This window comes from Monodon monoceros, unplaced genomic scaffold (assembly GCF_005190385.1).
Source record: "Monodon monoceros isolate NGI ecotype Baffin Bay Population unplaced genomic scaffold, NGI_Narwhal_1 Super_Scaffold_19, whole genome shotgun sequence".
In the NCBI taxonomy this organism is placed as follows: Eukaryota; Metazoa; Chordata; class Mammalia; order Artiodactyla; family Monodontidae; genus Monodon; species Monodon monoceros.
The window spans coordinates 30,953,413-30,969,560 of NW_021703775.1; the positions used below are offsets into that span (position 1 = coordinate 30,953,413).

At 35.0% G+C, this 16,148-nt stretch overlaps 1 protein-coding gene across 2 annotated transcripts in view; it reads right to left on the reverse strand.

Annotated features, from left to right (window-relative positions):
* The window catches only part of APLF (aprataxin and PNKP like factor), an 86,491-nt gene that overhangs the window by 43,593 nt on the left and 26,750 nt on the right, over positions 1 to 16,148 (reverse strand). For both annotated transcript variants that reach the window (XM_029232252.1, XM_029232251.1), the window contains exons 4-5: positions 7,501 to 7,645; positions 6,835 to 6,967 (exon numbers count right to left, since the gene is read on the reverse strand). In XM_029232252.1, the coding sequence (XP_029088085.1) occupies positions 6,835 to 6,967; positions 7,501 to 7,645 (278 nt within the window). The remainder of the gene's footprint in view (positions 1 to 6,834; positions 6,968 to 7,500; positions 7,646 to 16,148) is intronic.

Here is a 16,148-nt window from a genome sequence, read left to right on the forward strand (position 1 = left end):
ACTGTATATTAAATAAGGCACAGCTTTTCCACAAATGAGAGTTCACCACATTCCAAGTGTCACAGATGTATATAAAATTCTAAAATTAAATATATATATATTTAAAATATCCAATTCTTTAAAATTCCAAATGATATACTACAAATATCCCTTCTAGGGACCAGAGCTCATTTTTTTTTTTTTTTTTGCATAGGAAGAAGTCATTTTGATATTGTTAAAATGTTCTTCACAAAGTGTATATAAAATATGTAAGTTAACTGGCTCGTAACAATCTTTATATCTGGCATATAAAATATTTTTCTAAATCCAGGATAGGTATACTTAAATGATAGAAATATAAAAGAAATTAGCTATTAGAGCAAATCAGTTTATTTTAAACAATTACTAACTGCATTTACTTACATGATCAGTTACACTAACACTATATGAATACTAGCTCAACTATATGCATATATGTCATTAAAATCACAACCATCCAATTTTATCCTCCAAAGAAACCACTCCTAACAGTTATAGTAACAATTTGATGCATATCCTTCTCAACTTTTTCCTAAGTATAAGCAAATATATTTACAAATACGTAAATATATACAGGGCTAAAAGTATACATGCTATTATTTCTCTGGGATAAATACCTAGAATTGGAATTTCTGGACCAAAATGTGTTATACATTTAAAGATTTAAGAGATATTGGCAAATATCTCTATTTAATGTCTCTAAATAACTTTAAAAGGCTATACCAACTTATACTTCCACCAACCACGTTTGCTGATACCCATTTTGGTCAGTACTGAATATTATCAATTACTTAGATTTTGATGAGCTTAATAAACAGAAACTGGTATCTGGTTGTTTTAATTTACATTTCCCTATCTGATAGTAGTCATATATTTATTGGCTGTTTCTATTTATTCTTCTGTAGTACAGCATATAAAATGCCCCAAATTTCTACCAAGTTCTTTCTTTTGTGTTACTAAGTAGACAATTATTAAAAACCTTCTATCTATTTTATAACTGTGACAGATAATATCTCCCAGTATATTGTTTGTCAGTCTGCTATTTGCCTCTGACTTTGTTTACAGTGTCTTTTGCATTAAAATTTTTTTTTTACCTTTAATCTAAATAGATCTGCCAAATTTTCCCTTATGGTTCTAGGCTCCTCATCATCTTAAGAACGTCTCCCAGAAGTAATAAAAAATATTTCCCCATATTTTCTTCAAATGCCTTAATAGTTTCAATTTTTACATTGGTTATTAATTCAATAGAAGTTTATTTATGAATATGGCATGAGCAGTGAGTGCTCTATTATTATTTCTTCCAAATGGAAAGCTAATTCTCCCAACATCATATTTAATAATGATGCATCCTTTCCCCATCAATTTAACTGATAATTTCTTATATATTAAATGTGTGTTATTCTAATCTGCTTTGGGGTGTTTCATTCTTTTTTATTGGTCTAACTTACCTATTCCTATGCCAGAACTATCAACTACTAAAAGTAGGCACCAGCCTAGATTGTGAAAAAGGAAAGTTCTATAAAGAAATGAATATTTCTGTCATTCAAACTGTCCTTGAGCATATATAAAAAATCTCCTAATGCACTTTACACAATGCTGACATAGCTCTAATGTCAAAATCTGACATGGATGGCACAAATGGAGAAAAATACTAACCACACTTATGAATATAGATACAAACGTCCTAAACTAAGTATCAGCAAATCTAGCACAGCCTGAAAATAATAAGTCACCACAATAAAATTAACTTATTCCAGGAACACAAGCATGGTACAACATTAGGAAATCTACCAACATCATTAATTACATTATCATATGAAAATGCAGGACTGTTTCTATAACAAAATTTCTTTTCAAAGAATTCAACAGTTATTCCTGAAGGAATCAGTCAATCACCCTAAACATGATGAGTATCAGAATCAAATACCAATCATATTAAGTGCTGAAACACTAACAGAATTACTGTTAAAATCAGGAATACAGATGCCAATTTTATCCATTTTTATTTAAAATTTATAGGATCTAACTTATGAAATAAGAAATGTTTTTAAAAGCAGTAAATAGATCAGAAGAGCCAAAATTATCATAATTCTGTAGATATGACTATATAGCTAGAAAATCCAAGAGGCTAAAGAATGATTAGAATTAATTAGATCATTTAACAAGGATGCTTAAAATAAAGTAAATGTTTATAAAGAATAAGAAGAGCTTTAAGTAAACTGAACCATAATCAAATTAAACAATGTCAGTTAAATATTTATAATCTGTATTGAGTTGTCATACAGAAAATATTCAGAGTACAAAATTAAGTGTAAACTAAATGGTATGGGGACTACTTACTACTTCAACCTTATCAGCATGTGCCATTTTTCATAACTCCATGTTGGAGGATTAGAAGATGGGGAAAGAAGAATACTAAAGGGTTGCATGATAACCAGTGAAAATACAAAAGCTGCCTTTTCAATCTAGCAAGAGTGTCATACCCTAGGAGTTCTAACTTGTCCTGGGGTCTAGAAGGTTGAGGAAGCAAATGGAAGCAAAGAGAGGGGAGGCTCTAATACCCTTTGCCCAAATATTTATATTCACTTACCAATCACTAAGGGGCATGGAAAAATTTTAGCCCAGGCCTGAGGAGCTCATGATAACATCTAAGGGCTAGTACCTGGGGACCCAGAAAAGTAAATAAATTAGAAGTATACTGGTTGAAAGACAGAAAGGATAGCCTGATCACAGCAAACATTCACGTACATATAAGAATTAAACTAACAGTTAAACTGAGAAAAGATCTAGGAGAGAATGCAAGGGCATATTAATAAAATAAAAAGCAAAAACCAAACCAAACCAAACCCCCAAAGCATACAGAGGGTAAATTTAGGCGGCCATCCAGGTATAGTGATATGGTTCAGAGCATGGGCTTTAGAGCCAGACAGAACAAGGTCTCAATTATAGCTCTGGCATTTATTATGATCTTAAGTAAGTTAGTTAACATCAGTTAACATTATTATTTGTCCTGTAATTAATGTCACAGATGGTTCCAAAATATCAAGACGGTTTCAGATAGTCTAAATAAAGATCAATGAACACAAGAGAGTACTAAAGCTGCAAAAGACATAAGAAAGTATCCTACATCTAAATGAGCCTAAAATACATCTTGGAAATTGATTTTTCAAAATCATTAGCATCGGTCTATTGACCTGGATGATATATTACTTAAACAAACAGAACAATAACAATAAAAACTACACAGCAGAAAAAGTCAAATTATTCCAACCTTTAATTAGCTGGATTCAAGTACGAAACTGTCCTTTACTTCTAAATCTTTCTGTCTTTAAAGGAGTTAAGTAACCTAACTTCACTTTTTTAAGTATTCCCCCAAAGTCTGAATTTTTAAGACATGCCTGAATGCAAAGACTTTTTTATCTTATTTTGAAGCTTTAGCATTTTAAGTATATTATGTACTATATAATATTCCTGTCCAAATCAATGTCAAATTACTCATTTGTATTTTCAAGGTGAGGTGCCCAAAAAAGTGCTTCTTATTTTATATGGTGCATTTATCAAGTGAAAATTAATGGATATTTGCTTCAAATTTATAATTTGAAGCAAATATATTTTAGACGATTATAAGTCATGTAATAATGGTAGTACAGAAGCAGATAGAGTACAAAATAACTCTGAAAGAAAAGAACTTGTTTGCAAGGAGGCAGTTCACACTGGTCCAATTTTTGGTCAAATAATATTCTTTCTATATTAGAGAAAAGGTTCTACTGAGGGAAAGTGCTGCCCCCTCTCCACTACCATCCCCCATTCCCATCCTGCAAACTGAGAAGAACCACACTTAATGAGAAATGTTACTGATAAAAATATATTATACACGTAATGATGGGGGGTGGGGGATTGAAAACCACTGTCCTGGAATAAAACACTTAGCAGGAAATCTTAGATTTAAATACGAAAATTCTCTAGACTAAATCACATCTCCCTCACCACATGATATATAAGCTATTTTTGCCACAAGATCACTCTGATCCTACTACAATCTAAATTAGCATTAAATAAGGAATATTCTGTACACAACATATTTGATCAAAAACTTTAGAAGACTTCTATGACCACTATGCTGAACATGAGAAATAGTAAGAGTCGGAACATTCAACTAACATATACTGTGCTGTTAACTGTACTGTCAATTGTGCTGTTAATTTATAAAAGACAATGTTCAAGGTAAAAAGGCAGATTGACTGATCATCCCAAACAAAACCATTACAAATTTTAGACAAAGTATTTTTTTAAAAAAAATAACTATTTGAAGGCACTAGAGAATAACCAAAAAGGCAGAAATGAAGAGTCTGACCTTGAAAAATTAAACTACAGTCTGTGAGGTTTATCAATTTATGGCTTTTTCCCTGAGGGCATCCCCCAATTCGCAGGTGACAGAAAGCTGCAGCCTTACTGGCTTAAGTGGTCAGAGGGCTGAGTTTGAGGCTAACAGAGTAGGTAGAAAGTTAAAGACAAAATTCCAGAAGGAAGAAAGGCTTAGAGAGCCAAGAACCAAAATCTACATTTAAAACTGACCCAAATCCCTGGCTGGTTGCTAAACTACATGCGCAGAGACTGCAGCTGCTGTCCACACGGAGGAAACAGAGTTCAGGGCCTGAATTAAATGCCCATTAAGAAAACAGGAAGTAAATTTCCCATTAGGCCCAGTTAATTGCCTATTAGAATAAAAATATTTATACAGAGGGATATAAAATCAAAGTCTCTATACTCTATCATTCATAACATCCAAGAGCATAAACAAGAAAATGTGACCCATATAAAGGAAAATAAGCAGCCAATAGAAACTAAACCTGAGATGACTGAAAAGTTGCAAATAAAATGCAGACTGAATAATACAAGGTAGCAAACATTTTAATAATCTTGAATCAATGGGAATACCCAGCAGATGACATAAATCATTGTGGTATCTGCTATAACAGTGAACTATGCTAGGACACTGGTCTCATCTTCTTTGACTCCTTCAGCACGTACCATTGTGTGCCTGCAGTTTTTTGTTTAATTAAATAATTAAATTAATTTTAAACACTCTTACTGTGCTTGTCTTTTACCTTAGACATGACCCCAACAGGTCTGTTTGAAAACCTACTTTAATAAGTCATCTGTATTGCTTTCAGTATTAAAATGAATAGTATTTTTCTACATATGTAAATGGCACATATTGTAATGGGTGAAACCTAGAGTTGACCAGGAAACAATTTTTCGAAAGTTTTTTTTTCCACTGTAGTATAAAGGGAGTGCTTTAGCAACATATATCATGATCCTTTAATATTTACACTTTTTGATAAACTAATTTCCTTTCTACAATTTATACCATAGTAATAATAAGAGTAGACTTCTAAGACATTCACGATTTTTAATCGCACTTATTAATGACACTGCAATTTGAGACAGTGAATAAATATTCAGTAATAAGATAATTCTTAAATGATGATGTATTAAGACCATGTATTACTGTGGTTGGCAGAATTCTAAAATCAACCCTCCCCAAGATTTCCTGCCCTAATCCCCAGGACTGTGAATAAGATGAGATATCATGCCCATGATCATGCTAGGTTATATGGCAAAATAAATGTTGCACCTATTTTTAAGGTTACAAATCAGTTTATCTTGGGTTAATTAAATGGGAGACTATGTACATGGGCCTGATCTAGTCAACAAATCCTTTAGAGCAGAGAGTTTTCTCAGCTAGCCAACGAGGGGAAATCAGAGAGACGCAAAGCTGGAGAAAGGTCTGTTGTGTTATGCTGGCCTTGAAAATGAAGTGCAAGAACAGAAAAATGCCCTCTAGGAGCAGAGTGAGCTCCAGCCAACAGTCAGCAGGAAAACAAGTCCTTTAGTCCTCCAACTGCAAGGAAGCAAATTCTCCACAACTGGAATAATCTTCTAAGGGGATTCTCTCATGACACCCAGGTCAGAACCCAGCCTGACAAACACTTCGGTTTCTCTTGTGAAAATCTCAACAAACAACTCAGTTGAATCTGCCCGGACTTCTCATCTTTAAAACTGTGAGCTAGGGCTTCCCTGGTGGCGCAGTGGTTGAGAGTCCGCCTGCCGATGCAGGGGACACGGGTTCGTGCCCTGGTCCGGGAGGATCCCACATGCCGCAGAGCGGCTGGGCCCGTGAGCCATGGCCCCTGAGCCTGCACGTCCGGAGCCTGTGCTCCACAACGGGAGAGGCCACAACGTGAGAGGCCCGCATACCGCAAACAAAACAAAACAAAAAAAACTGAGCTAGGGCTTCCCTGGTGGTGCAGTGGTTAAGAATCTGCCTGCCAATGCAGGGGGCACGGGTTCGAGCCTTGGTCCGGGAAGATCCCACATGCTACTGAGCACCGAAGCCAGTGTGCCACAACTACTGAGCCTGAGCTCTAGAGCCCACGAGCCACAACTACTGAAGCCCGCACGCCTAGAGCCCATACTCTGCAACAAGAGAAGCCATCGCATTGAGAAGCCCGTGCACTGCAACGAAGACCCAATGCAGCCATAAATAAATAAACAAATTTATTTTTAAAAAACCTGTGAGCTAATAAATGGGTACTGTTTTAAGCCACTAAAAAATAATCATAATCATAATAATTAGCAGAATGGTGTTCGATAAATGGCATAAAATAAAAGTTTATGTTTAAAATTAGACTTCATGAACACATCTAAAGAAATGTTAGGCTAAGTTATACACTTACATAACTGCTATTCTGTCTTCATTTGTTCAGAAAAACTTTCAAATTCTGTTAAATATTTTCTTGAAACAAAACCTACCTCCACTGATGACTGGTAATGAAAGGTTCTGATCACTTAGATTTTCTGTTAACATCCACGCTGGAAGGATTCTTTTCCTCTGGGAAGGGTCTGGCTGTTGCTTACTCAAGTCTCTACTTTCATCTAGGAAAGACTAAAAAGGCACCTATATATTAATTGCTAAAAATAATCCTGCATCCTTAATAAAACCATAAAAATTATTTACTTGCAGAAAACTACCATTAAAAAAATCCATCTGGGGCTTCCCTGGTGGCACAGTGGTTGAGAGTCCGCCTGCCGATGCAGGGGACATGGGTTCATGCCCCGGTCCAGGAGGGTCCCACATGCCGCGAAGCGGCTGGGCCCGTGAGCCATGGCCGCTGAGCCTGCGCGTCCGGAGCCTGTGCTCCACAACGGGAGAGGCCACAACAGTGAGAGGCCCGCGTACCGCAAAAAAAAAAAAATCCATCTGCAACTGTGGACTGAGTTGCTCAAAGTTCTCAAAGAAAGAAATTCAATATCTCTATTAGTTGAAGTGTTGGTCGAGTGTGATATTCTCTAGAGCTTAACTTACAAAGAGCAGAAGCAGATCAATGCTATAAATTTTGTCATGATATGTCTGATACCAGTTGTCTTTTCTTTCCTTAAGGAACATGTTATAAATGGATGAGATCTTAAATTTCTTACCACACTATTTGCAGCAGTCTGGGTCTTTCCTATTTCTGTGCTTCTTTCCAGCTGTGGGGCATCAGGTGTCTCATCAGGCAAATCAATCGAGGAAGATTTTGGCGTTTCATTCAATATATCATCTTCATCAAGTATTTGACTGTTTCTATGAAATACAATTGAAATTCATTTATTAATCACTTAAATTTAAAACATTTCTATTGCCTACCATGCCATTATGTGGTTCTCCCAAGTACATCTAACTAATGGGTTATGCTACTTTTCTCAGACTTAGGAAGACAAAAAAGCAGATTATAGTATGCTAGAATAAAATATATAGACTAGAATATGTTCCTCATCTTCTGCCCACTCTATCACCATAAAATACATTAATCTTTCCAAAACATGGGCCTAGAAACCACAGCTATTTATAAGATGGGCAATGGCCATCTCTATGAAGGCTTAAGAGTTATTTACTTACGATATAGTATTTGTTCAGATTGTCCATAAAAGTTAAGATCTCCTCCAAGTATCCAAAAAGAAAATGCAAACTGTAAGAACATCAGCTAAGCTAGTTAGGCTCTTGAAGAAAAAAGAAATAAAATCCTGAGGTCAAGTTCACACACAGCTGCTACTGGGGTCCTGGCCAGTGCAGCCACTTGTGAAATCTCCCCAAACTTGTAGTCCGACACAGGAGCATCCACGGTCACATGTGGAACATACTAGCAGAACCAATTACCTCCTACTTGCTGCAAAGTGTGGTAAGATCATCCAAAGTTCTGGATCATTATTCTTTATGTATGCATAGAGATGATCCAACAGACTTATCTTTTTTTTGTTTTTTCATTTTTTTGTTTTTTTTGCGGTACGCGGGTCTCTCACTGCTGTGGCCTCCCCCCCGCCGCGGAGCACAGGCTCCGGACGCGCAGGTTCAGCGGCCATGGCTCACAGGCCCAGCCGCTCCGCGGCACGCGGGATCCCCCCAGACCGGGGCATGAGCCTGCAACCCCTGCGTCGGCAGGTGGACTCTCAACCACTGTGCCACCAGGGAAGCCCCAGACTTATCTTTTTGAAAATTTGAAAATATAGATGGAAATACCACTCAGAAATAAAACGGAAAAAAGTATGATATGTACATCAACTTGGATGAATCTCAAAGGCAGTTTGCTAAGTGAAAGAAGCCAGACACAAAAAGTACAATATCATATGAATCCATGCATATGTCATTCTGAAGAGGTAAAGCTACAAGGACAGAAATGAGATCAGAAGTCACCAGAAACAGTGGGTGGCGGAGGGGAATGACCACAAAGAGGCAAGAGGGAATTTTCTGGGGAAATAAAAATGTTCTATATCTCACTGTGGTGGTACTTACATGACTACACAAATTTGTCAAAGTGCATTGAATTATACATTTAAAAGGGGTGAATTTTACTATTGGTAAAATGTTCCTCAGTAAACACTAACATTAAAAAACTTTGTCTAGCTGAGAAAAGAATAATTAATGGCTTGTTTTATTTGTTTTAGTGTATCTTATAGGAATAACCTCCTTCAAAGGCAGACTCGAATTCATGGCAGGAATCAGTCAAAAGAGAACAACTTACTTAGACTAAATTTCCCTGCAACACCACTGTTTTAGTTCATTCAATAAATATTTTTTAAATACCTAGGGTGTGTCAGACACTGTGCCAGGCACTGGGGACTCAGCGTTGAAAATGTATGATTGCATGAAATTGCACTCCCATTTTACTCACAACACACAGGTGTGCTTCCAAATTCTGATTTTTTTCCTCAAATTTTCTTAATATTTAATTTGAAAAATATTAAGAAACACTCCAGAGAAATGCAATGGCTTTTTACAACTTACAGTGTTACAAATTAAGCAACATCATCCATTCCATTTCTAGTTTTTCTATTCTGGCATAAATTCAAGACTAATACACACACATCCTATAGCCATAGGGAATTTTTATTAATATTTACCAAGAATAAATATAACAACAAAAAAAATCCTATCCCAGAACAAAATTCCAACATTTAGTTTCAAATAGGTCAAAGTGCAAATTATTCTCTTATACTTTTATTTAAATATAAATATTGTCACTGTGATATGGACATATTCTTATATTATCTTCAAATACTTCCTCAAGCAATCAACTATCACAGATTTATAATAGTGTAATCAGAATTTGTTAAAAAATAAAAACTTGGAATTTAATCTAAATACAATATAACAAAGGTAAATGAGTTACCCTTTTCTTTGGTAATAGCTATCAAGACATAATTCACATAATCATGAAATTCATGCTGTTAAAGTATAAAATTCAATAGTTTTAGTATATTCCAAAGTTATACAATGATCACCAATATCTAATTTTGGAACATATTCATCACCTCAAAAAGAAATCCCATATGCAACAGCAGTCACTTCCCATTCTCTTCTCCAGCCCCAGCAACTGCTAATCTACTTTCTGTCTCTAGAGATTTACATTTTCAGAAACTTCATATAGATGGAATCATACAAGTTGTTTGTATACAGATGTTTTCAATTCTTTTGGGTACATTCCTAGGAGTGCAATTGCTGTGTCACATGTAATTCTGCGTTTAAAATTTTGAGGAACTGCCAGAATGTGTTCCAAAGAGGCAGTAACACTTTACAACCCACTACCAAAGCATAAGAGTTCCAATCTCTCCACAACCTCATCAACACTTGTTATTATGTCTTTTTTACCATAGCTACCCTACTGAACGTGAAATGGTATCTCATTGTGGCTCTGATTAGCATTTCACGTTGAGCATCTTTTCATGTGCTTATCGGCCAGTCGGGTATTTTCCCTGAAGAAATGTCTACTCAAATTTAGTATGCATTTTGAAATTGGGTTGTCTTTTTATTACTGTGCTGTAAAAGTTCTTTACATATTCTAGATAGAAGTCCCCTATCAGATATATGACTTGCAAATGTTTTCTCTCCTTCTGTGGGTTGTCTTTTCACTTCCTTGATGGTATCCTTAGAAGCACAGAAGTTTTTAACTGTGATGAAGTCCAATTTATCTATTTTGTTTGCTTGTGCTTTTGTTCTTATATCTAAGAAATCATTGCCTAATCCAAGGTCACAAAAATTTATACTTGTGTTTTTTTCTAAGCATTTCATAGTTTTAGCTCTTATATTAGGTCTCTGGTGCATTTTAAGTTTATTTTTTCTATGTTGTGAGGTAGGAGTCTAACTTCATTCTTTTGCATTTGTCCCAGCACCACTTATTGAGAAGGCTACTCTTTTCTCCATTTAAATGTTTTGGCACTCTTGTAGAAAATTAATTGGCCATAGTGTAAGGGTTTATATCTGGACCCTCAACTGTATTCCACTGACCTGTATGTCTTTCTTCACACCAGTACTACACTGTCTTGATTACTGTAGCTTTGTAGCAGGTTTTGAAATTATGAAGTGTGAATCTTCCAACTCTTTTCTTCTTTTTAAAGACTGTTTTGGCAATTAAGTTATTCTTAACTCTTAAAGATATATTCCAAGTTATATTTAAATATAAGTTATATATTTTGTCTTTAATACAAAATGTACTGCTAATATGTATGAGCTGGATCTAAAAGTAAGTTTTAAAATAATTATAAATGAATTGTAAACATGCACACTTTCATATTACAATGGCATTTTCATCAACATTTTATTGTTTTGTCCTGTCCAAAATTAAAGTGATTAAAATTAGCTATTTATATGGAATCTAAGTATTAAGAACTTTAACAATTTGAAAGAAAAATGTAACTTGGTACAAAAGATTTACTTTCCTTTCCTCAACAGTGTTTTAAAGAAAATAATCCCTCTAGAGAGAGAATGTTATACTTCCTTATCAGCAATGAAATTCAGATAAAGAAAATGTTATACAATATTTCATTCATGTATTCAAGAAGCCAATGCCTGCTAAGCACCCACTACTGGGGAAGCAATAGGAATGCAAAATTAATGTTGGTCCTTCTATATGAAATACGTCAAAATTTAATTAGCTAAAATCTAAAACTTTTTTTTGGCTTTCTTACTTTGACTTCTCAAAAAAGTATGGATTTTAGTACTTCTCACAGAATAATTTCATAGAAACATATACAGAAAAGAGTGAAAAATGAACACACTAGAGCTGATATATATAGACCCATATGCTCTCATTGAGTTCATTATGAATGGGGTTTATTATACAGAATGTAAACACTACATGAAAAGCATGTTGACATGAGTGAAGTGAGAACCTAAAGAAATGACAAGCTTTTGTACGGTTGTTTTGTTGTTCAAATCTCTTTCTTAAATTCATAACTGGTTGGAAGAAAAAATTTACAATGATATCAGGGGTCCTTACAACTGACACAAAGCACATAGGTTTTCTTTTCTGTTCTTATTCAAATTTAAAAATATTTCAACATGTAGAAATATACAGAAAATATAATGTATGTATTCTATCTACCTATATATTAATATAAATACTTCTGTATCCACCACCCAAATAGAAACATTTTGTCATATTTGCTCCAGATTAATTATAAATACAATCAAAGCTTCCTCTGTGTCCAGCCTCAATCTTGTTCCTCTCCCTCTCATCCCTTCTTTGAAGGAAAATTATTCTGATTTTATTATTCACATGCATGTCCTTATACTTTTACTACTATATGTATACATCCATTACTTGTGTGTATATATATATACACATAATATATATATTATTCATGAAGTAATCCAAATAATCCATAATACACAGGTATAATATGTAATATATATCTATATACAAACGGTGTATGCTTTATATATATGTAATCTTTTTGTTTGTTTCTTTCCTCAACATTACATTGTGGAGATTTATCCACATTTTAACCTGGAGCTCTCTCTAGTTCATTCACTTTCACTCCATTTTAAAACTACACCAAATTTATTTAGCCACTCTCCAAGTGTCTTCACTATTAGAATGACTGCTATAGTAAGCTTTCTTATACAGTCAGGGAAGTCAGTAAGAGCTATAGTCCTAGTCAGCTTGTATTTGAATTCTCTGTCACATATTAGCTATGTGACCTTGGGCAAGTCTCAAACCTTCAGTGTCTCAATTTCCTAATCTGTAATATAGGGATTTTAACAGTACCTATTCCTTATAAAGATGGTTGTGAAGATTAAAAAGTTCATACGTGTAAATCTTACACAACAGTACAACGGTGTTTTTATGAGGTAGACACTACAAAATGGAGCTAGTTCTAAAATATATGAGAATCCCAATGGTATCAAAAAATGTCTAAAATATATTTCAATACTTCCACAGTCTAAGACATGGTTCACTCCCCCTTGCTAGAGGATAGCAGCCTTTCTTTGTCTGGAGACCAGGCAGCTGCCTCCTAATGGTATACCTGTCATGATGATACTTGCCTTCCTCAAGACCTGCCCTCCCACCCCTCGTGGCTTCTATTCCAATAACCAAGGTCAACTCATCATTACCTGACTAGAAAAGTACTGTCCCTACTTCAACAGGAAAGCAAATATTTACTAAAGAGCTACAGGACCTGGCTAATATGTACTGACAGAAACCAGAAGAGCATGCCCAAGAATAGATCTTGAAGATGCTAAAACAGGGGATGCAGAATAAAACTGGAAAAAAAACACTGCAACCTGTCCTGCAACCTGGGATTTAAGGTACTGGCAAGGACACCTGAAGCCAGTCCTAATATACAGCTGAAACGGCTTGTTCATGCTTGGAAAAAGAATATGTTTACAGTAAATAGGGTAGAAATAGAGAATGCCCTGGCATGATACTGAAAAGGGGGTCAATAGGCTCTAAGAGGTGGGCATGCTAAAATGGACTTATTACATGAGACTAGAGAATCCCCCACCTGACCATGTTCCCCAGAAGGGCCCAGAACACTAAGCTATAAGGTACATACTAGTGAGGCAGTGTTGAAGAGCTCAATGGTAACTGCCTCTATAGGTCAATGTTGATGGTAGGAGAGGCTGCCAAGAACAAGGCTCTTTAGCATCAATGGAGATGACAGCATTCTAGAATTGTACAGGCCAGGTGGTTAGCATTTAACCATCAGAGGCTAAGTGGACATTATTTGCATAACAGCAAAGTTGTAATGGCACTGATCTATAAGCACCATTAACAATGGCTATCCACCCAGCTGGAGATTACATTGCCCAGCTTTCCTTGCAACTCCGTGTAGCCATGTGCCAAACAAACCGATCAAAACGTGGGCAGAAGACTTAAATAGGCATTTTTCCAAAGAAAACATATAGATTACTAACAGGAACATGAAAAGTTGCTTAACATCACTAATTATTAGAGAAATGCAAATCAAAACACCATGAGATATCACTTCACACCTGTCAGAATGGCTATCATCAAAACGTGTACAAATAACAAGTGTTGGTGAGGATGTGGAGAAAAGGGAACCCTTGTGCACTGTTTAAGACTATAAATTGGTGCAGCCACTATGGAAAACACTACAGAGGTTCCTCAAAAAACTAAAAATAGAACTACCATATGATCCAGCAATTCCATTCCTGGCTATGTATCCTAGAAAAACAAAAACACTAATTCGAAAATATACATGCACCCTGATGTTCATAGCAGCACTATTTACAAGATATGGAAGCAGCCCAAGTGCCCATCAACAGATGAATGGCCTGTTGTTATACAAAGATACATATATATATACATATATACACATACACACACGTACACACACACACACACACACAATGGAATATTACTCATCCATAAAAAAGAATAAAATTCTGCCATTTGCAACAATATGCAGGGACCTAGAGAGTTTTACATTAGTGAAATAAGTCAGACAGGGAAAGACAAATACTGTACATTATCACTTATATGTGGAATCTAAAAAATACAACAAATGAATGTATATAGCAAAACAGAAAGAGACTCACAGATATAGAAAACAAACTAGTGTATACCACTAGGGAGAGGGAAGGGAGATGAGCAAGATAGTGTTATGGGATTAAGAGATAAAACTACTGTGAATAAAATGGATAAGCGAAAGGATATATTGTACAGCACAGGGAATTACAGCCATCTCTCAGTAATAACTTTAAACGGAGTATAATCTATAAAAATACTGAATCACTATGCTGTACACCTGAAACTAATATAATATTATAAATCAACTATAATTTTTAAAACGACAGAGAATATATCCATCACCCCCAAAAAGTTCCCTTGTGGCCCCCCTTCCTAGTCAATCCTCCAGAAATAAACATTGATGGATTAGTTTTCTTATAATAGAACGTAATATAAATGTAACTATACAGTAGGTATTGTTTTGTGCCTTGCTTCCTCAGGATTTTCTAAATAGACAATCATGTCATCTGCAAATAAAGACAGTTTTGCTTCTTTCTTTCCAGTATGATGCACTTTATTTCTTTTTCTTGCTTTACTGGACTGGCTAGGACCTCCAGTCAACATGGAATAGAAGTTGTGCAAATGGATATCTTTGTTTTGTTCCCAACTGTAGGGAGAGAACTTTTCAGTACCTCACTACTAAGTATTTTTTTATAGGAAGGAAATTTCCTTCTTTTCCTAGTTTTCTCTAAGGTTTTTTTAACAGGTATTAAATTTTTGTCACAATTGTTTTTAGGCATCTACTGGAATGACAGTTCTTTAATCTGTTATAGTGAATTTCACTGATTGGTTTTTTTTTTATATATATGATAAATTCACCTTGCATTTCTCAGACAAATTTCACTTGGTCATAGTGTATTAAAATCCATTTCACACATTGCTGGGTTTGACTTCTAAATATTTTGTTATAAGGAATGTGGGTTTGTATTTACTTTTCTTGTAATGTTCTTGTCTGATTTTGGTATCAGGATTATGGAAGCTTCATAAAATGAGTGGGGAAGTGTACTCTCTTCTACTTTGGAGAACAAAGTATAATACTGGTATTATTTGTACCTTGTAAGTTTAAGAGAAATCACTAGTGAAGTTCCTTGCAGGAAATTCTTAAATCGGGAACTCAATTTCTTTAATGGACATAGGATTCATCAGATTTTCTATTTCTTCCTGTATCAGTTTTGGTAAATTGTGTTTTTCAAGGAATGCATCCATTCATTTAGGCTATCAGTTTTACTGGCATAAAGTTTTACATAATTATTTCTTCATTATTCTTTTAAGGTCTGCAGGATCAGTAGTGATATTGCCTCTTCCATTCCTGATATTGATAATTTGTGTTTTCCAGCTTCTTTTTCTTGGTAAGCCTTGTCAATTTTATCAATTTTATTAGTCTTTTCAGAAAACTAACTTTAGGCTTTGTTGATCTTCTTTGTTATTTGTCTATGTTCTATTTCGTTGGTTTCTAGTCCTATTATTCTTATTGTTTCCTTTTTTCTGTCTATTTTGGGATTAATTTACTCCTGTTTGTCTATCTTCTTAAAATAGAAGCAAAGGGCATCAGTTTTACCTCTTTCTTCTCTTCTAATATAGGCATTTAATATAAATTTCCCTCAAAGGACTACTTTAGATATATTTCACAAATGTTTTTGTTATGTTTTCAGTATTATTCTGTTCAAAATGTTTTCTCATTGCCCTTGTGATTTCTCTTGGATCCAGAGGTTACCTAGGTATGTGCTGTTTAATTTCAAAACACTTGAAGATTTTCCTAGATATTGCATTTTTATT